Source organism: Rutidosis leptorrhynchoides, chromosome 9, assembly GCF_046630445.1.
Source record: "Rutidosis leptorrhynchoides isolate AG116_Rl617_1_P2 chromosome 9, CSIRO_AGI_Rlap_v1, whole genome shotgun sequence".
NCBI classification, from domain to species: domain Eukaryota; kingdom Viridiplantae; phylum Streptophyta; class Magnoliopsida; order Asterales; family Asteraceae; genus Rutidosis; species Rutidosis leptorrhynchoides.
The window spans coordinates 342716203-342738252 of record NC_092341.1 but is presented as its reverse complement, the minus strand read 5'-3'; the positions used below and the strand labels follow the sequence as shown (position 1 = coordinate 342738252).

Here is a 22050-nt window from a genome sequence, read left to right as displayed (position 1 = left end):
TTTTGAATCATCACATGGAATATATGAGCCAAAATTAATACAGATTTTACACCAATCACGTTTTCCCCCCACACGAGTACATATTTGTCAATTACTTTCTTATGTCGGAATTTATTCTTACTTTTGTATACATATTTTTATACGTCCCAATGTCCTTTTCTTTATAATTCCACTTTCATGAACACTTTCAAACCATTAAAATCTCAAATTCTGCAACCAGAAACAGAGCACAGCCAACTGTGAGTTCAAAGTTAGTCTTAATTTGTATGTTCGTTCACTTACTTTCTTGTAACCTTTTTTTGTTCACTTTCTTTAATTGTTACTACTTTTAATGTTATAACTACTATTAGGATCAATGATCAATTAGCATAAATAATCGAACGTGTATCAGTGTATGCTTCATGTTGATTGGCGATGAGATACTTGGCAAGTTTATAATTTTTCTGGCGATAGTTATTATGATTTCAATGAAAACACAACTATTTATACGCTCAATTATTCAAGTTTTTTTATTTTATATAATCACAATTCGCGGTTGTGTTTACTTAAGAATTAAGATGGTGACTAATTACGTACAAAACTTAATTTGTTGAGCGGAAAATAATCTTATATGTAGTAAAAAAGTTATGCACTACCAAATTTGTTCCTGTATTACACTGTAGATTTTAATTTTAATTTTACACTATAATTTTATATCAACAGTAGTATTTAAGATTGACGTTAACACACATAAAAGTAATGTGTGATTGAGTAGCATTCATTGACCACATATACATTACTTTTGTTCATTGACCACATATACATTACTTTTGTTCGTTTTAACGATAAGTCTAAAAGCTAAGTTTAGAAAAATACTTATTTATAAATAAATGGATTTTGTTAATTGTTAACTAGTACCATTAATCAATTATTGTTTATATCAGGTAACGTAAACCGTTGCTATAAGGACACTAAGGGCATGTCTAATTATGTTTTAATACCAAGTTTTCGCCAGAAGTTGATGATTGCAAATTAAAAGTATATATGTGCTGTAAAGATTAGTCTCAAACCAACCTTCTTTTATGAGTCGGACAATCATTTCATATGTTACTTTATTGACTGTTCATGATTCTTGTTCCTTTTTTGTTACTATTTCTTTAAGTATATGTTGAATGTTGATTTCTATAGTTAACAGGTTCATATTGTTGTTTAGAGAACGAAAATGGATCGAAGTGAGAACAACAAGATTGTTGAGGCTACTATTCCTCCTTGTTGCTTGAAAGCGCAAGCGTACTCCCCTGATGCTGAACTTGAAGGCAATTGTCATGCAACCGTTGTTTCGGGATGGTTTACTGAACGTGGTTAGTATATTTTTCATTATGTTTATATTCATATGCCTAAAATATTTGCCTCAAAATCTAATTGGTACATATGTAATTAATTGGGGAATGTAAGGGTGAAAATAAGTGGAATTGAAATGTAGAACTAATAAGTGGAATTGAAATGTAGAACTAACTCTCAAAAGCTAAGATGAGTAGACAATTAGATTTATAACAATATACGGTTAAGCACAAGTTTAGACATTGCTCATTTTATATACTCCCCTTCCGGGACAAACGGTCGAAAGGTCACCGAGTAACCCCCGTGTACATCTAAGTAAATTTTGAATAAAAATAATGCACTTTACAGAGGTGTGAGAAAACCTTATCTGTTTACCCTTTTATCTGTTAGATTAGATGATATGATTAGGTCCAAGTTCAATATGTGGGCTTGGGTCCGTTAGGGTTTTCTAGAGGTTCCATTTGTAACACTATAAATATGATGTCAATAATGCAATAATATTCACGGGGTTTATCATGTATAACATTATCATGTATATATTTACAATTTATATAAATAAACCTTTGTAACTTGCTATTGTTATGATGATCATGTATGCTAAGTTGTTAGCACCCTGCCAAACAAGTGGTTAAGATAAGGCTTTTGATGATTAATATATTATAATAATTTGATTTGATTTGATCATATTCTAAATGCAGATAACGATGACAAAAAAATGTACTTCAACAACCCTATGTGGCCAGGTAAATTTATATTCGTGATCAACATCATTGAGCCATTAGTGTCCATGTTTAATTATTTTCCTTATAAAAAACATGATGTATAAAATTTTACTATTCGATTGCAGGAGAAGCACATTCATTAGAAGTACAAGAGATTTTGTTTAAAGAAAGATCAGACTACCAAGAGGTCCTAGTTTTTGAGGTAAAATCAATCTGACCTCGGCCCCTAGTACTCGCTTTTGTTTGAAGAATTCGATCAATTTTAATCGTCATGCAATTATGCTGAGTTGGTTAATTTTACAGTCTGCAACATATGGAAAAGTGTTGGTTCTTGATGGCATCCTTCAATTAACCGAGCGAGACGAGTTTGCATATCAGGAGATGATATCACACCTTCCCCTTTGTTCCATCAAATCACCAAAAAATGTAACTTTTTGACTAATATAATACATTGCATATTCGCAACATCCTTTTTTTAATTATTATTATTTTTGAAAGTTAATTATCATGTTATGGGCTAACTGCAGGTTCTGGTTGTGGGTGGTGGTGATGGTGGAGTTCTTAGGGAAGTTGCTCGCCACCCGACAGTAGAGAATATCGACATATGTGAGATTGATCAAATGGTTATAGATGTATGTTCTGCTTCATATGTATACTTGTTATAAATTTTGGTCATAAATGACATTGATTTTGTTACCCTTTTTTTTTTGCAGGTTGCTAAAAAGTTTTTTCCTGATTTAGCTGTTGGCTTCGAGGATCCTCGCGTTCATCTCCAAGTTGAAGATGGTAAATCTCTTATTAACATGATTATTACTCGCTTTTTATTAAAGCACGAATCGTGGTAAAGTAGTTTTTCTTCTTTTTTTTTTAAATGTTGACAGCTCTTGAGTTCATACGCCGTGTGCCAAAAGGAAAGTACGATGCTGTTATTGTAGATTCGTCGGATCCTGTAGGTAAGTTCGAAACTTTAAAATATCTCTCGTTTTTTTTCTTCTGCAAATGTATCATTTTTTCACATAATTTGTGGTTTTTTTAGGTCCTGCTCAAGAGCTAGTTGAAAGACCATTCTTTGAGATGATAGCAAATGCATTACGGCCCGGTGGTGTTCTATGTAACATGGCAGAGAGTATGTGGCTGCACACTCATCTAATTAACGATATGCTTTCTGCTTGTCGTGATGTATTTAAGGGTTCCGTTCACTACGCTTGGGCTAGTGTCCCCACGTATCCTAGGTACAATTTCACACTTTTTAAAATTATCTGCAAACAAATGTCAAATAAGCTGTCAAAATCACTAAAATTACACATTGTTACAATCTTGTTCTGCAGTGGTGTAATTGGATTTATTTTGTGCTCAACCGAAGGCCCACCTGTCGATTTTAGAAATCCTGTAAATCCTATTGAAAAATTCGAGGGAGCACTCGAGAATCAGAGCGAACCAAGTTTCTACAACTCCGAGGTACTTATGTCACAACATACTTACATACATATATATAAAACTATGAAAATTTGATTCTACCATTTTCATGTCGTCTCCGTTTATTTTATTTTTTTATTTTCTTATTTATTATTACTATATATATATATATATATATATATATATATATATATATATATATATATATATATATATTTCATTCTTTATGGCCGGAGGTCCCCTTGAAAGCAATCTCTTTACCCGTCGAATAGTGAGAGGGAGGACTTTCTCCGCTCTTGTGAGTGTTTAACTTGGGGTGGAGAAATGATTTCTCTTTATTCTAGGATAGAGGAAGAATTGTCTACATCTCACCTCCCCCATACCCCACTCTAATGGGATTGGGTATTGTTGTTGTTGTTGTTGTTGTTGTTGATACTTACATACCTACTGTTATTATTTTTATTATGCATATTTATTTACTTTGTTGTTTTCTAATTTTAACAGATACATAAAGCTGCATTCGCCTTACCTTCGTTTGTGAAGAAGCAAGTGAGCTGTCTTTAAAGTACCAAATAATAAGCTATTGATATCGGGTGACTATACATCTTAGGCTCGAATTATATTGAACGATTAGACAATTTATTACTGTGTATGCGATTTTTATTCTAATGAACATATTGTTTATGGTATTATACAAGTTTTCGTTTCTCTGAATTTTTTTTGTTCTTTTGCGGCTAAAAAGTGTGGGTCGAGTGGAATGCTAAATGCACCAACAACCACCCGGCTCGCTGTCTTAACGTCCTAAACACAAATAACTTAACTGACCAAATGGATTATTAATTCTTTTAAGCAAGATTAACTTTTTACGGCACTAGAAACTATAATAAACTATCTTGTGATGCCCTTAATAACATGTGGTTTGCGTGCATCTGTGTATTTAAAGAATTTTTTTTTTCTTCAAAAACATCCGAATTAATGACAAAAACTAAACTCGCCATAAGTGTTTCCCCATAGAAAACAGATAACTTACCTTCATTCACTATCGAAACATAAAATAAGTGTGAAATTGGTTTTTCAGTAATTCACTCCTGAGAGGGATCTTCATTCATATACAGAAACCTCACTTTTGGGACTACTTATGAAAACAGAAAAATGAACATACTATAGGGACCACTTATGCAATTTATCATAACATAACATAGAGGTTTATGATGACCCTATTAAGCCTAATAAAAAGGGTTCAAGCAAACGTTGGCACATGCCAGTCTAAACCTCCTATGGCTACTCAATTTTAGGGCTTTTGATTTTTATCTTCAAACTCATTTTGTAAAATCCGAAAACTTACGAACATCGATAATACATAATTGTGATTTAATCTACATTTCATCATTATCATCATCAATCGGTCTCGATTCTACCGGTAATTAAAATATTTCCCCCTTTTTAACTTATGAAATGTTAATCCAAAGAGTTTGCTCCTCATTTTTTGATTTCGTCAAGTAACTACTTCTGAATTCTAGGGTTTCTATGATTTAATTATTGGTATATTTATTATAGTTGCATTTTTATGTTGCCTTGGGGCATGAAATCATGTACTTACTTGGATTAATTTTAATGATAAGAACACATTTTTATTCGATTAAATTATATAAAAATGTATCGATTGGTCCGGTATATATGTATTCAAATTTCAACCGAATAACATTTATAATGGATTTTGACGATCGCAACAGTAAGTTTCTAAATGGCTGCCATGTCAGCAAAAAAAAATTGCGGGAAAAAAAAAAAACTCAATCTGTGCTGCTGTATTCAGGGCAGTTTTCGATTTGATGATAGTTTGAACAAATGTATTTTTTTTTTATTTATTTTTTATTTTTTTGGTTTATGGGTATGCAAAATGAATGTTTCTTGCTTTTGTGATTGACCTCTGGTATTTGTGTTTAATGAATGTTGTGAACATATATTGAAGATAATGGAATGCAATAAAGATGAGGCTATCAGAGCCAAAGCGATCGCAGAAAAAAAGTTGGGTGATAAAGATTTTGCTGGAGCGAAAAAGTTTACTTTGAAAGCGCAAAATCTTTATCCAGGGCTTGATGGCGTATCTCGTATGTTAATCACTCTTAACGTTTATATCTCTTCGGAGAAGAAAGTAAACGGTGTATGTGATTGGTATGGGGTTCTCGATGTAAATCCAACGGATGATGATGAAACAATCAAAAAACAGTATAAGAAGCTGGCCTTATTGCTTCATCCTGATAAAAATAAATCGGTTGGGGCTGATGGTGCTTTTAAGATAATTTCAGAGGCATGGAGTTTATTATCTGATAAAGTTAAAAGATCCGCTTATGATCAAATAAGGAACGCGAGAGTTTTTCAACAAAACGTTTCACCTCCAACTGGACGTTCGACATCATCATCATCTTTTTCATCCCCTGGTTTCAATGGATTCTATGCATCTGCAAATGGAACAACTTCAAGGCAGCAGGCGTGTCGTCAAGCTCGGGCTTCAGTTCCATCCCAACCCAACGCCCAACCCAACGCCCAACCCAACGCCCAACCCAATGCTCAAACCAGGCCTTGGGCTCCAAACGTGCATGGGGTTGATACTTTTTGGACTGTGTGTCATTGGTGCAAGATGCATCACGAGTATATTAAGGTGTACCGAAATCAGACCATACTTTGCGCCAGTTGTCACAAGCCTTTTTTGGCTGCAGAGATGCCTGTACCACTAAATTTTCCTAAGCCGGCTGCTTACCCCACTAGACCAAACATTTTTGTTTCAAGAACAAATTTGCATAATAATGGTGGCCCCTCGGTTGATTTAGAAACTGAAAGGTTTGTTAAGGCGTTTAAAGAGAAGATTAGAAGCGAATTTCTTGCTCAATGTGGCTCGAAAAGGAGAAGAGGGGAAGATGGTGGCGAGTCGTCTAATAAACCGTATCAAGCGTCTGCTAGGAATTGAGTTGCAGTCAGGTTCTTGTTTTTGACTTTTACGTATTATGGTCTACACTTTTCTGAAACTTATTTTCATAATTCAGAAGGATTTTGTTTATCAGTAGCTTTATTTATTAAGTTTCGTATTGTAAATAACATTACTCCGTAGTAGTTTTGTGATATAATCCTATAATTTGCAGTTAAGTTTATTGCACGAACCATGCGTATCCAGCTCCTAAACATGTTACATGTTCATTATGTGAGATACTTGAAAAATATAAAGAGTGAGTTTCTACTATAGAGAACCGAGTTAACTTTTCGTAACGGTTACTAAGCTCTTCAAATATTGTCGAACAGACTTGTTGATATGTCACTATTTCCGGGCTAACCACAGTCCTTCGAGAAACAGATATCGATTTCTAGTTGAGTCGTTACACGTTAGCTTGTTTATTTTGTGACCCATTTTAGTATAGTGATTGACTAGGCGTTATAACATTATAGTGAATTGTGTCAAGGTTTTACCATTATAAGAAAAAATAGCCGTTGTATGTTAAGATTGCTACCTCTACTCAAGACTGTAGTAGTCGAAATCACTCAGCGAGTACTTGGTTCTTGCATCCCGGGGAGTACTCGATAGGTACTCGGTCAAACCTTGTCAAACTCGCCCAAAACTCGAGATTACTCGGAAAATCGGTCAAAACTCGGAATTACTCAGAAAAATGTTAAAAATCAACCGAAGCTCGGTCAAAATCAAAGTCAAAGTTGGTCAACATCCGATTACTCCCTAAAATATCCCAACTGAGTACTTGATTTTTGCAACCTTGCCTCTAACATAAAATAAGTATCTTCATAACATGAGATAATGATAGAAAGCTTGCGTATCAAATACTGTAAAATGAGAGGTAAACCATATAATTTAAGTGGTGTAAACTATCAAGAGACAAGCGAGACGCTTGCATTTCAACGCTAAGAAGGAAATCAACCAAAGTTTACAATAAGAGAAGGAAAGAGTATGAAAGTAGGCAAACAAATATTCAAGATTTACCAACAAGAACATCCTTGTACGGAGTTGTTGGTTCTGGTGGTGGTTCAGGTGGTTCTGGTTCTGTTGAGGCTTCTATATTCCTCGGCCACCTTCTTCGTTCTTCTCTAAGAAATGGTGTCTGGCCTTCACGTACTCGACTAAGCCGCTCTTGTGCTCCGCCTCTTAACTTCTCCAATCTTAGCCCATCCATTTGTAGCATCTTGAAAACTTTAACCACATTGGCTAATCCCCCTATTAATAACAACACACTTGCAAATAGTCCCATCCAAACCCATGTCCTTGTCTACACACACCATTAAAAGCCGGTTCAACTTTGAGTCATAAAATATAAGGAGTAGTATCTACAATGTTACCAAAAGAATCACAATGGCATTCACCTTAACAGCACTTAGTGAACTTTTATTTTCTAGCTTTACTAAAAAATGGTAACTAAAACTAGAGCACATACCAATAGATGTAGACCATGATGTGAATATCTGGCTTGCTCACGACTATTTAGAATGGCACCCACCAAGAACAAGAAGCTTCCGGTCAAGAACGGGATTTGGACACTTTGTTGCAGGATTTGAACATGCCCATCAGCTCTCTCATAAATTTGACACGAATTTAGGATCGAACCAAGTACCCATAACACAGCACCAGCGATAAACATGTTCAATGCATGCACCTCAAGCCTGTTATGTGTGTATCCTTTATTTCCCTACAATATGCATACAATCAACACAAAAACCGAGTATCAAAATAAAATCATTCATTATCTTTTAAGATATGTATAATGTATTAATATCATAACTGTTTTTTCTAGATATATAAATTGCAAGTGTATTTGTATTTTTTTTTCCCCCATTGTCCTGTTCTAGCAAGTTTTTTATTTATTTATTTATTTATTTATTTATTTATAAAGAGAAGCATATATTAAAATAACCAACTTAAACCATTCCAATACCAATGGAACAGGACATCCCCTTAAACAAAAACAAAATATAAAAAAACAATTCAAAATACAAGAAATCAACCATCCTCACAATGCAATATAGCTTGAATCAAGTTGTTACATCTTTCATAACATGCTAACATATAGCTATAAATACACCTATCGATCTCTAACCGATATGCGCTGATGTATCTACCCATTTCATCTGCCATATCTAAGCAACTTTGATGGCATTTCTAATCTTCTTGACTTATAAACTCACAAGTTTAAACTTGATGTACACCTCAATCGCCTCACATACATCATCTAGCAAGTTAACTATTTATGTAATTCAAATAACTATGAAAACCAATCATTTGAAATAATAATTAGCGCTTTTTTTCTTCTTATTTGGTCTTACAACAACAACATGCTGGCTATATGGGGGTAACATGTAGACAATCCTTCCCCTAATCCTAGAATAAAGAGAGATCATTTCTCCACCAAGAGTGAAACAGTCAAACACCCCAAGAGTAGAGAAAGTTCTCCCTCTCAATGTTCTATGGACATAGAGATTTGTCGGAATGAAACTCCGACCAATAAGTAGGTTAAAATAAAGTGTAAGATTTCATGAAAATGGTAGAATCAAATTTACATGTTTTTAAACATGTGTGAAGTTCAATTTGAATAATTAAAGTTACAAAATTAACCTCCATGTGTGGTAGTTGTAAAACCAGTTAATAATCACCTTTTGAAATTTAAAAAGTTATGACCAAAGTGTAATATCACACTTATTTGATTTTTTTTAAATTAAAATTTTTAAATTAAAACGTGGCTTATCTAATATCTAATAAGTACACTAGTCTATCACTCTTCATACTAAGTTTCATTCCATATTAAATATTAAGCTCCATTTTATTAAGCTCAATAAGTCCAAATCAAAGATAGCCTAAGTTAGAATTTGAATGACATATATTTAAATGGGTGTACATCACATGTACATTCGAGATCTAAAGTTCTTTTAAGACGATCAAGTAATAAAGCATATTTTCGTCGAAGGCCGGAAACACACTTGAGTGCAATAGAGGGCCTTTTGATTTATTGGCGTTAACCCCCACCTGCCATAGGACGATCCTGATCGGCAGTAAGGTAAAAAAAATCCTACGAGGAGCCGTGGGTAAATACCCTAGTGTCGATTGTCTGCCTAATTGCTTGAATAAGGGAATTAGGGTATTGGAGGGACACCTAATGGCAGCCCATGACGAAGCCCAGTTGTCCGGATCGATGGACTACATGCATCATCATCAAGCAATAACAAAAATCAATACACAATTACAATACAATTACAACTCACGATTTTAATAAATCAAAACCAATTAACATGTCAACTCAAATTCTTATTATTACGGAGTTCAAATTAAAATTTAATATGAAAATCAAATTTACTACTTATAAATTATGATACCTGAATAAGAAGAAAAAGAATCCCTAAAAAGAAGAGAATCCCACCCAAGGCCTGAACAACCGGAACCCCAACTTCAACAAACGGAAGTTGAATATCAAGTTCCATTAGCCCAATCCGATAATCAATTCCGGAGAGATGTGCAATCAGATCATGTACATTCACAACCACAGTTGTAATCAATCCAATCATCACTAACACCATTCCTAACATCGGTTGCCACGTCAGCATCGCCACAAATCCACATATCAATACAATTGTTGAAAACACGTAAACTCCGGCGTTCATATACTCCGCTCTGTTACGCACCAGTCGCGGGCCGTACATTCTACTCTCACGCGCCGTCGCTAGTTTCACCATTTTTAGTTTTCTTTTTTTTTTTTTTGGTTCGAAAGTGAATAAAAATTGCAGCAGTTTTTTGGTGTGTTGATGATGGTGCTGGCTAGTGAGACGTGACGACGTGCGGGTACACGTGGCAGCCTGCATGGAACTCAGATGTTATTTTATTTAAATTTTAAAATAAATAAATAAAATAGCGGGTTTATTATTTGGGGCAGGAAATGGAAATGGTCAAAGAAGGAGGCTAGTTTATATGACTAAAATGTCAATGTTAAAGTAAGTGAGTTGACTTTGTGATCCAGGTTGCGAGTGTCATCAACTTCGTTTTCTTTACTCTTTTACACTGGCAACCATAGACTTGCAAAAAATTTACAAATTTTCGTTTACAAATTGAAATGAATCAAAGGGACACTCCATATCCTAATATTTTTAATAAGAACTAAAAATCAAGAGGGTTAGAGAATTTTAAAACGATTGTGGCTTCAACTTTTAGACATAATCTATTTTAATCTTATATTAGGCTAATGAGATGATGTCATAAAAAAGCTTAACTCATACTTAAAAAAAACTAGAGATGTGGACTGCGCGTTGCTGCGGAGTTTGGGGCATTTTTTTTTGTGGTGTTTTGGTTGATGAGTTTAGTGAAAATATATAAATGTGTAGATAAGTATACATATAGATTACTACAGATAGGTAAATATACATTTACATACATGTAGGTAATTATACATTGGCATCATTAAGGATGTGCAAAAGATTACATATACAGTAGTTAATAAGTAGCATAAGGATGTGTCATAGAGTCTTGGTGTGTTGTTGTCAACCCTGTTTGTGCCTCTTGGATGTAGGATCTTGTTGCCCTGCGCATAAGGAATGTTGTTGTTTTTTTAATATGATGATATAGTATAAATTTTTTGTAAATATATTTATAAATATTACCTGAGGTGTTGAACAATGATTATTTAGATTTTGGTGTGGCATGGGAGGGTGTATCTATGTCTGTACGCGGTGGAATTTCAGCGGCTGGTGGTGTGTAACTGGTGCTGTGGGTTGTGTGGAAGATGTCATCGACCATGTATTCAGTAGGTGATTGATAGTGGAATTGGAAGATGTAAGTTGTTCCTTCTAGGGCTTTGATTGGATCTGGAAGTATGTTTTTGTCGTCGTAGCCCATTTCCAGGATCATTTTTTGCAATTGATTCCTATTAGTTTTTCGGCTTTGTCGCATAATAGGGCTAGTCTTGCTGTTGCTGTGTCGTCTGATATGATAATTCTCAGACAGTAGCTGTGAGGAAGAAGGTAGTTAATTTTTAGTAAGTTAAAGTAATAGTTACATATTTAGGGTTAGTATAATATTTAGATACCTGAAGTTGGGTTCCTTTGGTGTTCCATGGCTTGGACATAGGAGCTCATGTATTTTCCCTCCAATTTTTTTGTTGCAATTTTCTTTGTCACAACTTGCGTAAAACCATGATCTGTTGCCTTCTATGTGTTGTATTTTTGCCTCGCAAGTGTATCTATTGGTTTGTAGTACCTGTTTTTTTTTTTAATTTATTTATTATTTTTAATAAGTTTTTTAAGGCTGGTGTTGATGAAATTAGAATTTAAGACAGTTATTTACCGTGTTGTGTTGAAAATCATAGGTTTGCAATTCTTGTAGAGTTATCCTATTGCGTTTTTGTTCTTCAAGTGGATTTTCCTTCTTTTTTTGTCAACTAATAACATTGGTCTTTGGCTAAATAGTTCTCTGTATCTATTATAAATATAAATGTTATTAATTATTAATTATAATAATCAATTGACCAAAAGTTTGTGGTAATGTTTTTGTACTTACTTGTTGACTAATTCTTGGTATTCTGGAGTGTTGGGATTGAAGTAATAGTATGTAGCTGGAGTTGGTTTTAGTTGAACTATGCCTGTGCCTGTGAATATATCTGGCCAACATGAACTAACGACAATAAGGACAGGTTTTGTGTGACTTTTGTATTCGTTGACATCAAAGGATGTTGCACGGTCGTTCCAAAGGATAAGTTGAAGGTAGTTGTTCCTGCAAAGTATTAAGTACCTATTGTCAGAGTATGAAATGAAAGGCAACGAATGTTGGATATTTATATACATTTAAATGAGACAATAAACTTACTCGAGATCGATAATGTCGATTAATCTGAAACAATTATGGCTGTTTGGATTGTTGGTTTGCTGTATGTTTCCAATGTTGTGAACATATCCGATGTAATCTGGTATAATTTGTTTTTGTTTTTTTAGTATCATATATGGATTTTTAAATAATATTGATATATGTTTTGCATACCAGTTAATATGGGAGTTTTATCCTTTATTCGGTTGCGAATTTCATGATACGAAACGAAGTGAAAACAGTGGTGTGGAAATGGATCGGCTGGTATTGGTTGAAAATCGGCGCATTTTCCAATTGTTAACGTGACCTTTGTTGGAAGTGTTCGCTGCCAATCTTCTATTTTTTCGCAGATAAATTTTGAAATTCTATATGCCTTGTTTATTTGTATGTATTTGTCGAATATAGCTGAGTCAGTGGTGCTAATATTTGCCTGTACTCCATTTCCCTGACGAATTTGTTGATAATTAGTTATATTGTAAAAAAAAATTAATATACTTTTAATGAATGTAAAAATGCTAAAATTACCTGGGCGTCGATGAGTATACAACAGAGTGCAACTGGAGCACCTTCTTCTTTCTTTGTAGCTATCCATTTTCTGTATACTTTGACTTCTATAATTTTACTTGTATCATCTGGTTCAAGTTCTGCGATTGGTGTTATTACAACCATCTTGGACCGACAGTTCCTAGTAGTACCTTGGCAGTGGGTAAATATGTAAGTATTTTGCGTATATATTTTAATAAAATTGAGTAGGTATAAATATGTATAAAGTATTGTCTATTATAAAGGAAATGATTATTCTGTTTTGTTTTCCACAATGATTTCCAAGTCTATTTAGATATAAGGTTAATGGTTTTAGGATTCATATATCTTTAGGGATAAAATGAGTCAATAATAAAGTGTAATGGGCTGAGGAAAAAGGCAGGGGAAAAAGACGGCAGAAAAATATATATATTTATCAACCTAATCAAAGAACACTATAAATTACCATTACAAATGTTATGTTCAATTCAAGGTCTTGGAATAATGTGGGAGCAAATAAATATATGTATAAAATGTGATCAATAGCAAGTAATTAAGTGTACTATTGGCTGGAAAAACAATCAAAGGTAGGCATATACCTAAGCAAAAACTAAAAGATATAACAATCAAAGGTAGGATTTACTCAGGTGTAAACAAAACACAAACAATAACAGAGTTTTATGTCAATGATGATGATACCTTTAGAACGAAATTTATTGTTTTATGTAGTAGTAAAGATTGAAGTGAAAACTTACCAGGTATCCTTTGGTGCTTCTTATTTTTGCTTTTTCTGAAGTTTTATTTATTTATTTATTTATTAAAGTAGAAGAAGATGAGTGGTTGTTGGTGTAGAAGTCGGTTGAAATTGAGTATATAAGAATAATGGTTTAAAAAAAAAAAACATCTGGAGATCGTCCTTGAAAGTCTAGATTTTTTTGTGGGCTGCCCTTTTTTGGGTTGGGCCTTTATCTTAACATATTTATTTTGTGTTTTTAGTTTTTATTGTTTGGGCTTGGTAATACAAAGATGCCTACATATAGTAATACGCAAATGGATACAATGAAAAAGGTGAAACATGATATGAATTTTAAATGTAATTACAACAATTATAGTTTTGTAATATTTATTTTGCTTTTAGTATCTTTATAGTAGATATAGAATAAAGTTGTTGTTGAAGAGATAATTACAACTAGACAGCCTAATGTATTGACCACATTAAGGTCATTAAATATAAGAAAAGTAGCATAACTTACTAAATAAATCATAGTTGTTAAAGCTGAAAATAAGCGATTTAATAGTATGGAAATATGATAATCGTAAAGTGTAAAAAATTTAAGGTTGTCAAAGATAAAATAAAATTAGGAATTAATTTTTTTTTTAATTTTTTTTTTAATTTTTTCGTAACTGTTGAAGCTGAAAAATAAGAAATTTAACACTACGGAAACATGATAATCGTAAAGTGTAAAAAATTTAAGGTTGTGAAACATCAAATAAAATTAGGAATTTTTTTTTTTTTTTGGTAACCGAGGAACCACTACTTTGAATAAATTTTAGGCAATAGTTAGTTATGGAATTTAGTTTTTTAAATACTGAACATTCTTATTCACGAGATTTTGAATCTTTTAAGTACAAATTTGACTGGAGTTGACTTTTTGTTCTAGTGTAATACTTCATTTGTGACATCATTTTCAACCATTAATGTGATAACTAATTGAGGAAACAGTACTACGTAGATGATAAAGGAACTGTCAAAAATTTGTTTAAAGTTTTTAAAAGGTACTCTAATATATACATATGATTGCTACCAACATTTGGATGTTAACAGTTAAGTCAAAATAGTGACAAATATCGATTCCATGAAAATGAAAAGCAACGCCATAACAAATATCAAAGCTAAAGACTGAATGAACTAATAAAATTAGTTTTTTTTTTTTTTTTTTTTGTAATCGAGGAACCACTACTGCGAAAAAAATTTAGGCAATAGTTAATTAAGGAATTTAGTTTTTTAAATACTATGCGTCCTTATTTACAGGATTTTGACTCTTTTAAGTACAAATTTGACTGCAGTTGACTTTAACTAATTGATCAAGTTTGTGATTTAGTTGAGTTAGATTAGATACATTATACTACTCAGGGAGTCATGGAATTGACACTATGGGAGCAGCTGAAACTGTTACCAATATTTGAATGTTAACAGTTAAGTCAAAATATTAACAAGTACCGATCCCATGAAAATGAAAAGCAACGTCATAACAAATATCAAAGCCAAAGACAGAATGAACTAATAAAATTCGTAAATATTACATTTTATAAGTCATAAAAGTTACATAACAGATATCATATTGGACTATATTTACACAAAAATATGATTCATCTATACAAAGATGAGATTAACATATATTTCACCATCTCTAACTTCGTGTATTAGTAGGCTAATGTTGTTCATCAGGAGGTTGCAACAGTGATTCCATACGGTAGTTTCTTTTATGTGTTGGTAACATATCATGAAATTATGGCATCCAAAATTAAAACCATAAAAGGAAACATTATATAACTGAATTGGGAAAAAAAACTAAAGCAAAAAATATTAATATTTTTTTTTTTATAATTTTAGGCAATAGTTAGTTGTGGAATTTAGTGTTTTAAATACTGCGCATCCTTATTCACAGGATTTTGACTCTTTTATGTACAAATTTGACTGCAGTTGACTTTTTGTTCTAGTGTAATACTTCTATTTATCTATGTTGGTGTTAGTTAGCTTGACTTCCACTGATAATTCTAAAGTGTAGAAAATATAAGGTGGTCACATTCTTACTGTCGAGTTTTTGACCTTTTTAAGCACAAATTTAACAGTAGTTAACTTTTTGTTCCAATGTAATACTTCATTTCCAATATCATTTTCAGCCATTAATATGATAACTAAGTGAGGAAGCAACATTACATATATGGTGAAGGAACTGATGAAAATTTGTTTAATGTTTTTCAAAAGGAGTGTAATATGTACTTATGACTGTTAAGGAAAGAAAGATACAAAATATAAGCTGTAGTCATTAAATGTAACTAAAATGTACTAAACTACAGTTGGGTATTCGCAAAATATATCACTCTATTTTTTGCTAACTATGCTACAATATATAGTTAAAAAGTCGAATTTGGCCTACTTCTAGAATGACGAATTTAATATTACCACATTCAGGTTTCTACCATTTGCAGCTGTATACATGAACTAATGAGTCATATTTATCTAACAAAATGTATAGCCTGTATCTAAATGTATGATATATGTTGGCAAATTACCTGAATATAATCCATGTATTCCTTAAGTAACCTGAGGGAATTTGGGCCAGCTTCCAATGCTGCAGCTGGTAGCAGAAAATTAAAATCAAAAGCGAAAAATTATTTAGCATGTTATGTAAGTATATTTGAAACATGTAGTAAAAGTATAATACTTATAAAATAACAATGTACTCGAATGAAGGCAAGTAGGAGTAACAAAGATGAGATTAATATATATTTCACTACCTCTAGATGAGATTAATATATATTTCACTACCTCTAACTTCGTATATTAGTAGGCTAATGTTGTCCATCAGGAGTGTTCAACAGTGATTCCATATGGTTGTTTATTCTATGTGTTGGTAACATATCCTGAAATTATGGTATCCGAAGTTAAAACCATAGAAGGAAACATTATATAACTGAAGTGGGCAAAAAAATAAAAAATAAAAAATAAAATGAAATAGGATAGAACTAAAATTGTTAAAAAAAATTAATGGTATAAGATCTAGTATATCAATATTCATAATTAGTTGGTATGAACAATCATATGAAAGTGTATATATATCAGATACTTTATTAGGAGGGATAAAATGGTTTCAAACCTGGAATTCTTTAATCTTCTGGAGAAAATCTGTGTAGACCACATTTTTTGTAGAGTATTCTTCTCTGTTTTGTTGTTGCTTTATCAATAGTTTTAGGCCTTGAGGGGATGTTGATCTTGAAAGGGCTACATATAATTGGCCATGGCCAAAGACAGAGTTTGGAAGATAGATGCCAATTTTGTTTAAAGATTGGCTTTGGCTTTTGTTTATTGTCATGGCGTATGATAACTTGATTGGAAATTGTTTTCTCTTTAGTTCAAACAGTAGGACTGGATCTTTATAAATCAGATTTATTCTTGAAATATATACTTTTTCTCCAACTCTCGTTCCTGTAATTATTTCTGCTTGTTTAACTTTTGTATGCATTTGAACGATAATCATTCGAGTACCATTGCATAAGCCACCTGCGAGGTTGATATTTCTTAACAGGATTACTGGAGCTCCAACTTTTAGCTGAAGTATATGAGGAGGTAAAGATGGATAATTTAAGTTATTTAGGTAATCGATAGGGTATAGTAATTCAGTTTCACCTCCATCATTAGCTCGTGGAGTTGCCAAATCTGAACTAAGGTAGGTTGTCTGCTCACGTCTAACCATACATAAGATAGAATCGTTAATCTCATCTGCATCACTATTTTTAGGGCATACAATCATTTGTTGTTGCAAGAGTGATGCAGTTGGATTTTGTAATAAAACATCATTGTATATGAATGATATAAGATTAGACATTCCATTTTCGTTATCTTTGATACAATATTCGGGGGGAATATTTATCCAGGATGTGCTTGAAGGATCTTCTTCATCTGGGATGCCTAGATTTCCATTTCCTATGTTTAATATCCAAGATGAAAATGCCTGTATTTTTTTTTCTCTTCGTCATTCAATCCAGGCTTATTTAATCGCATATTTTCTGTTAAAACATATACCTTAAAGTAGGGCCATAAATATGAGTTAACAATGGAGCTGTTGATTGTTTCCTCTTTTGATGCATTTCTTTTCATAGGCAATGTTTGTCTGAAATCGCCCCCGAAAATTATCAGCTTTCCACCAAATGGAGTCTCATTATTATTCATTATATCTCGTAAAGTTCGATCAAGTGTTTCAAAACAACGTCGGTCATTCATAGGCGCTTCATCCCATACGATGAGGCTAGTTTGTAACAGTAAAGAACTGAGATGTGTTTTTTTCTTTATATTGCACATAGACTCGTCAGTTAAAACAATAGGAATTTTAAATCGGGAATGTGCTGTTTGGCCTGAAGGTAAGAGTAGAGAAGCTATGCCGGAGGAGGCGACTGCAAGAACAATTTGTCCTTGTGATCTGATAGACGTGATAATTGATTTCCAAAGAAATGTTTTACCTGTTCCTCCATGTCCGTATATGAATAATAATTCTTGTAGATTATTATCAGAAGCATGTAGCACCAAATCGTAAATTTCTCTTTGTTTGACATTCATTTTGGGCAACATGTTTTTCAAGTCAGCAATCAAGACATTGCAATCATAATTTTTTTCTTCCATGATTAGCCTATTTTGTAGGTCTGCTAGTAATTCTCTTGGAATTGGTGGTAGACCGAAGTCGGTAACTGATTTTGAAAAAGGAATTAATAGGATTTCTAATTCGTATAAAACATACGATTGCAGCTCCGGATCATTTATGTGCAATTTTTCAATTCCCAAATTGGAAGCTATTTTAAGTGGAATGTCGTCTGACACTGATTTCCAGTGGGTTTTAAAAAGCTTTGCGGGGTTTGTGACATCACAATACATAAGTATGTTTGAAAATATATTACGTATTTGTGAAGATGTACCGGAAACAATAGCTTCTTCAAGGGCAATATCCCATTCACGATCATTACCTAGTAAAGCTAACATTTCACATGCAGTTCTATAACTTCCACATATTCTGCCATTTACAGTTTTAATATCGAGAAATGAAGTACAACCGTGTTGATGACATAATAACATTCTTAAATAGAATAGCTCGCCAGCTGCAGGATGCACATATGATAACCTTCCAATAACTGTATCATTATATCTGCGTCTACGGCTCCAAAATTTGTCGGAGGCATACCAAACAAATTGTGAAGGAAATTCTTTGTAAGTAAGGTGGTGACCATCTGATGAATCTTTATTATATGTTAACCACTCTGTTAAAGTAGTTTTCTTCTTTCAAGGATTATTAGCTATTGATTTCAACGATTCTTTTACGCAAAAAGTTATTGATTGGAAGTTTTCTAAGTGTACTGCAAGTGTTAAGACCGCGGGTTCCCTATTGTGATTAGGGAAGTTAAATATGCGCCAGCATGCTTCGAAAGGACATATAAATCTTGCGTCAATAAAATTCTTAATTTCATCTATTATTGGTCTGGAAGAAGTTGAAGCTGAAGAAGATTCAGAAATATGTTTACTTATTTGGGCAATAACTCGATCTGTGCCCTTTGAGATGTATTTGAATAAATACTTGATAAGCATTGTCCATCCACAAAATTCAATATTAATATGGGCATTGAAGAATAGGCATAATTGGCGATTATATGGTACTACATAGCTGTTGTCAAGAATGGTTCTAGATTTATTGACATTTATACCAGTATTACGCCTTCGATAATGAGCGTATCCTTCTTTATCGAAAAAGTTTCTGGATTAAAAGTTTTTGGGAATTTTTTAGAACATTTTAGTTCCGTTACAGAGGAGTTGGATTCTTTCATACATGGTGCATCTGGTTTGTCTAGACCACATGGACCATGAATCATCAAGTCTGATACAACTTTATAACCCCAAGGATCAATTTGTGGATCAGGTATTTCTGCAGATGTATACCTGTCAATATCATTTGGAGAAACATTTGCCAATGGTAAATCGGTCCATATTAGTGTATGGCAATGAGGAAGGCCTCTTTTTTGAAACTCAACTGTATAAAGAACTGCGTATAAATAAGTTGAAGGTTAGATGTAATAAAAAGCAAATAAATGTATATTACAAATAATAAGAGTTAAATATTTTCTTGATATTATAGTTTAATATTGGTTCCAAAACACATTACATTAATGATAAATAAATTAGTCCTTATATTTTAGAATTTCCACATGTGTAACAAATAAGATATTAAAAAAAAAATACCTGCTTTTACGTGACCGAAAGGCTCATCTTCTTTAATAAGGGCAAGAAATTGTTTAAGCTTTTGCTGATATATTCGAACAACAATATCAGGCCGATCTGTTGGTGTTAAATGTGGAAAAGGAGACAAAAAAGACTGAATTTCTGGCCATTTGGAATTGCAGGTGAACGTGATGAAAAATTTTGGATTTCCGTGAGTTTGAGATATAGCAAGTGCGTCCAAATAATGGCTATACATATATATTGGACCACCTGTAAATGATGCAGGAAGTATCAATCTCGAACCAATATCTAATCCATTTTGATCGCCTCTGTTAATACCATCATATATACCAGCTAAGTAATCATTTCTTATATCCTCCTGCTTTTTTCTTATATAATCTATTCTACTTAATTCTATACTACAATATGCTGTAACCACATATTGCTGAAACAACTTTCCTGTTCTAAGTAATAAATCATAAACACCTATTCTACTATGTAGTTGATAACTATAGTACATATTCATGGTAACTTTTCCCCTTTTTCTTTTATTATTTGTAGAACGATCTATTAGAGTCATTGACGGATCGAAACCTTGTTCGCCATAGACAAACGCCAGTGGATATTGAAGAGACATATAGTGTGGATGAAGTTTGTTTACCCTTTGAGGAAATCTACCTCTTTGCTCAATTATAATATTATAATCACCAACACTTTTCGGCCCACTATCAAATACTATAGCATCGATCGAGTGTGATGTTGGTAGATCATATTGGCGCAATTCGGAATTGCTAAATAACCTGATACGAAATGTTGGAACGTCATTGTCTAATAATTTATCTTTTGCAGTTCTAAACAATTTCACTAATTCATTGTGAGTGTCAAGCATTTCTATCAATTTTACAACTATATCAGCTGATAACTTTCTGCCTTCATGTCCACCAAAATGAGCCATCCTATTAGTTACCTCATATTCTGTATCATATATATAAAGTTGTAAAAATTTAGGTAGCTCTCCATCCTCTGGACAAAGTGAACCTATCCAGTGATATATTTGACCAGATATTTTAAAAACATACGGGCCACCTCGATTGTTAATAGTTTCATCAATGTGTGCTCCAAGAGATGTCATACTAAACATTTGATTATATGCTCGAATATTCGTCATAAAGTGGCCATCTTGTAACAAATCTTTCATCAAAATGGGTGGATCTTTAGGTGAAGGAATAACCACACGACCATCAGCACAACATTGATGGTAATGAATGCGATGATCTGAGAATGTATGCGTTAGTGTTTCTTGAAGCCAAAAAAATGCACCACAATGAATACAAACGTTATCACAACGGCCCAAATGCTGATAGAATGGAGTCATCCCTGACATAAAATAAAGAGCATATTATTATACGTATAACAAATCGAGATTAAAAATGACGGATGATATATATAGTTACGCAGAAATATACCATCATAAATATTAGCAGAGTATATTATATTAGTAAAGATTGGTGGACTTGATTGGCTGGTACTATTACTATATTGTTCATCACCTGAATGACCTACATTTATGAAGGGAAAAAAAATAAAAAAACTAAAATTAATAGTAAGAAATTTAACTATGTAAGTAACAAATGTAAATAAGTTAAGAGACTAACTTTGGTGAATCGATTGTGAACATCCTTGTAGGTTACTAAACATAGAAGATTCATTTATGGGTAGAGTGTAAGAAGGATATGATGATAAATTTTGGCGTTGCAATGAACGTCTTTTAGCTGACATAGATGAATCTGATTTCCGCGACAATATATTCATGACATTAGAAGGAACTCCAATGTTTGTAATCATATTATTCGAGGAAGATACATCAGCTGAACGTTTTGTACGGCACACTTTACGTCTTTTCGACGAAGTTAAAAAAGGAAGAATATCCTTAGATAAGTTATCGTCAGTCATACCTGTGTCAACACTTGCCAATAAGATCTTAGTTAAGAAAGAAGACCCTAATAATATTAACATGGTTTTATTAGTCATATCTATTTTACCAAAATACAGGAAACACTCCCACAAAAAAAAAAAAAAAAAACCCAATGTTGTAACGTTACTATTGTAATCAAAAGAAGTTAATGTTGTAATTAAAAGAAATTAAACATCAACAAATAAAAAAATAAAAAAAATTGCTGTAAGATCAGTAATTATAGCAAAAAAAAAAAAGCAAGACACCAAAGAGAGGGGAAAAAAAACGTTGTAGGATGGGA

The 22050-nt window shown here is 32.9% G+C and overlaps 5 protein-coding genes across 5 annotated transcripts; 2 read left to right on the top strand and 3 right to left on the bottom strand.

The window, feature by feature from the left end:
* Window positions 1-1057: 1057 nt before the first annotated feature.
* Window positions 1058-4120, top strand: LOC139865975 (spermine synthase-like). Its single transcript, XM_071854097.1, has 10 exons — window positions 1058-1340; window positions 2019-2063; window positions 2168-2244; window positions 2346-2468; window positions 2570-2674; window positions 2756-2828; window positions 2924-2995; window positions 3079-3274; window positions 3371-3500; window positions 3963-4120. The coding sequence occupies exons 1-10, from the start codon at window positions 1202-1204 to the stop codon at window positions 4020-4022; spliced, it is 1020 nt and encodes a 339-aa protein (XP_071710198.1). The 5' UTR covers window positions 1058-1201; the 3' UTR covers window positions 4023-4120.
* Window positions 4121-4857: 737 nt separating this feature from the next.
* Window positions 4858-6556, top strand: LOC139867633 (uncharacterized). Its single transcript, XM_071855997.1, has 2 exons — window positions 4858-4878; window positions 5428-6556. The coding sequence occupies exon 2, from the start codon at window positions 5431-5433 to the stop codon at window positions 6421-6423; it is 993 nt and encodes a 330-aa protein (XP_071712098.1). The 5' UTR covers window positions 4858-4878; window positions 5428-5430; the 3' UTR covers window positions 6424-6556.
* Window positions 6557-7429: 873 nt separating this feature from the next.
* Window positions 7430-10175, bottom strand: LOC139869144 (uncharacterized). The gene is made up of 3 exons (XM_071857465.1): window positions 9819-10175; window positions 7889-8140; window positions 7430-7723 (listed from the first exon to the last, which is right to left on the bottom strand). Exons 1-3 carry the CDS (start codon window positions 10173-10175, stop codon window positions 7430-7432), a joined length of 903 nt encoding a protein of 300 aa, XP_071713566.1.
* Window positions 10176-11816: 1641 nt separating this feature from the next.
* LOC139869143 (uncharacterized) lies at window positions 11817-12960 on the bottom strand. Its single transcript, XM_071857464.1, has 5 exons — window positions 12817-12960; window positions 12466-12736; window positions 12295-12391; window positions 11989-12201; window positions 11817-11907 (listed from the first exon to the last, which is right to left on the bottom strand). Exons 1-5 carry the CDS (start codon window positions 12958-12960, stop codon window positions 11817-11819), a joined length of 816 nt encoding a protein of 271 aa, XP_071713565.1.
* A 3045-nt stretch (window positions 12961-16005) lies between these two features.
* On the bottom strand, window positions 16006-21748 carry LOC139869142 (uncharacterized). The gene is made up of 8 exons (XM_071857463.1): window positions 21451-21748; window positions 21262-21354; window positions 19817-21172; window positions 19285-19619; window positions 17621-18862; window positions 17084-17549; window positions 16111-16175; window positions 16006-16026 (listed from the first exon to the last, which is right to left on the bottom strand). Exons 1-8 carry the CDS (start codon window positions 21746-21748, stop codon window positions 16006-16008), a joined length of 3876 nt encoding a protein of 1291 aa, XP_071713564.1.
* Between the last annotated feature and the right edge of the window lie 302 nt (window positions 21749-22050).

What these genes read in the sequence shown, in the direction of transcription:
- LOC139869142 (XM_071857463.1), bottom strand. Translation starts at nt 21,748, where the DNA reads ATGACTGACGATAACTTATCTAAGGATATTCTTCCTTTTTTAACTTCG. An exon ending in TTATCGAAGGCGTAATACTG is followed by an intron (nt 18,863 to 19,284) that starts GTATAAATGTCA and finishes AATCCTTGAAAG; the next exon opens with AAGAAAACTACTTTAACAGA. An exon ending in CGCAGGTGGCTTATGCAATG is followed by an intron (nt 16,176 to 17,083) that starts GTACTCGAATGA and finishes TTCTGCTACCAG; the next exon opens with CTGCAGCATTGGAAGCTGGC.
- LOC139869144 (XM_071857465.1), bottom strand. Translation starts at nt 10,175, where the DNA reads ATGGTGAAACTAGCGACGGCGCGTGAGAGTAGAATGTACGGCCCGCGA. An exon ending in TTCTTTTTCTTCTTATTCAG is followed by an intron (nt 8,141 to 9,818) that starts GTATCATAATTT and finishes TGCATATTGTAG; the next exon opens with GGAAATAAAGGATACACACA. An exon ending in ATCATGGTCTACATCTATTG is followed by an intron (nt 7,724 to 7,888) that starts GTATGTGCTCTA and finishes TGGTGTGTGTAG; the next exon opens with ACAAGGACATGGGTTTGGAT.
- LOC139867633 (XM_071855997.1), top strand. Translation starts at nt 5,431, where the DNA reads ATGGAATGCAATAAAGATGAGGCTATCAGAGCCAAAGCGATCGCAGAA.
- LOC139865975 (XM_071854097.1), top strand. Translation starts at nt 1,202, where the DNA reads ATGGATCGAAGTGAGAACAACAAGATTGTTGAGGCTACTATTCCTCCT. An exon ending in AAGAGGTCCTAGTTTTTGAG is followed by an intron (nt 2,245 to 2,345) that starts GTAAAATCAATC and finishes TTAATTTTACAG; the next exon opens with TCTGCAACATATGGAAAAGT. An exon ending in TTGATCAAATGGTTATAGAT is followed by an intron (nt 2,675 to 2,755) that starts GTATGTTCTGCT and finishes TTTTTTTTGCAG; the next exon opens with GTTGCTAAAAAGTTTTTTCC.
- LOC139869143 (XM_071857464.1), bottom strand. Translation starts at nt 12,960, where the DNA reads ATGGTTGTAATAACACCAATCGCAGAACTTGAACCAGATGATACAAGT. An exon ending in ATCGACATTATCGATCTCGA is followed by an intron (nt 12,202 to 12,294) that starts GTAAGTTTATTG and finishes AATACTTTGCAG; the next exon opens with GAACAACTACCTTCAACTTA. An exon ending in TACCAAGAATTAGTCAACAA is followed by an intron (nt 11,908 to 11,988) that starts GTAAGTACAAAA and finishes TATTTATAATAG; the next exon opens with ATACAGAGAACTATTTAGCC.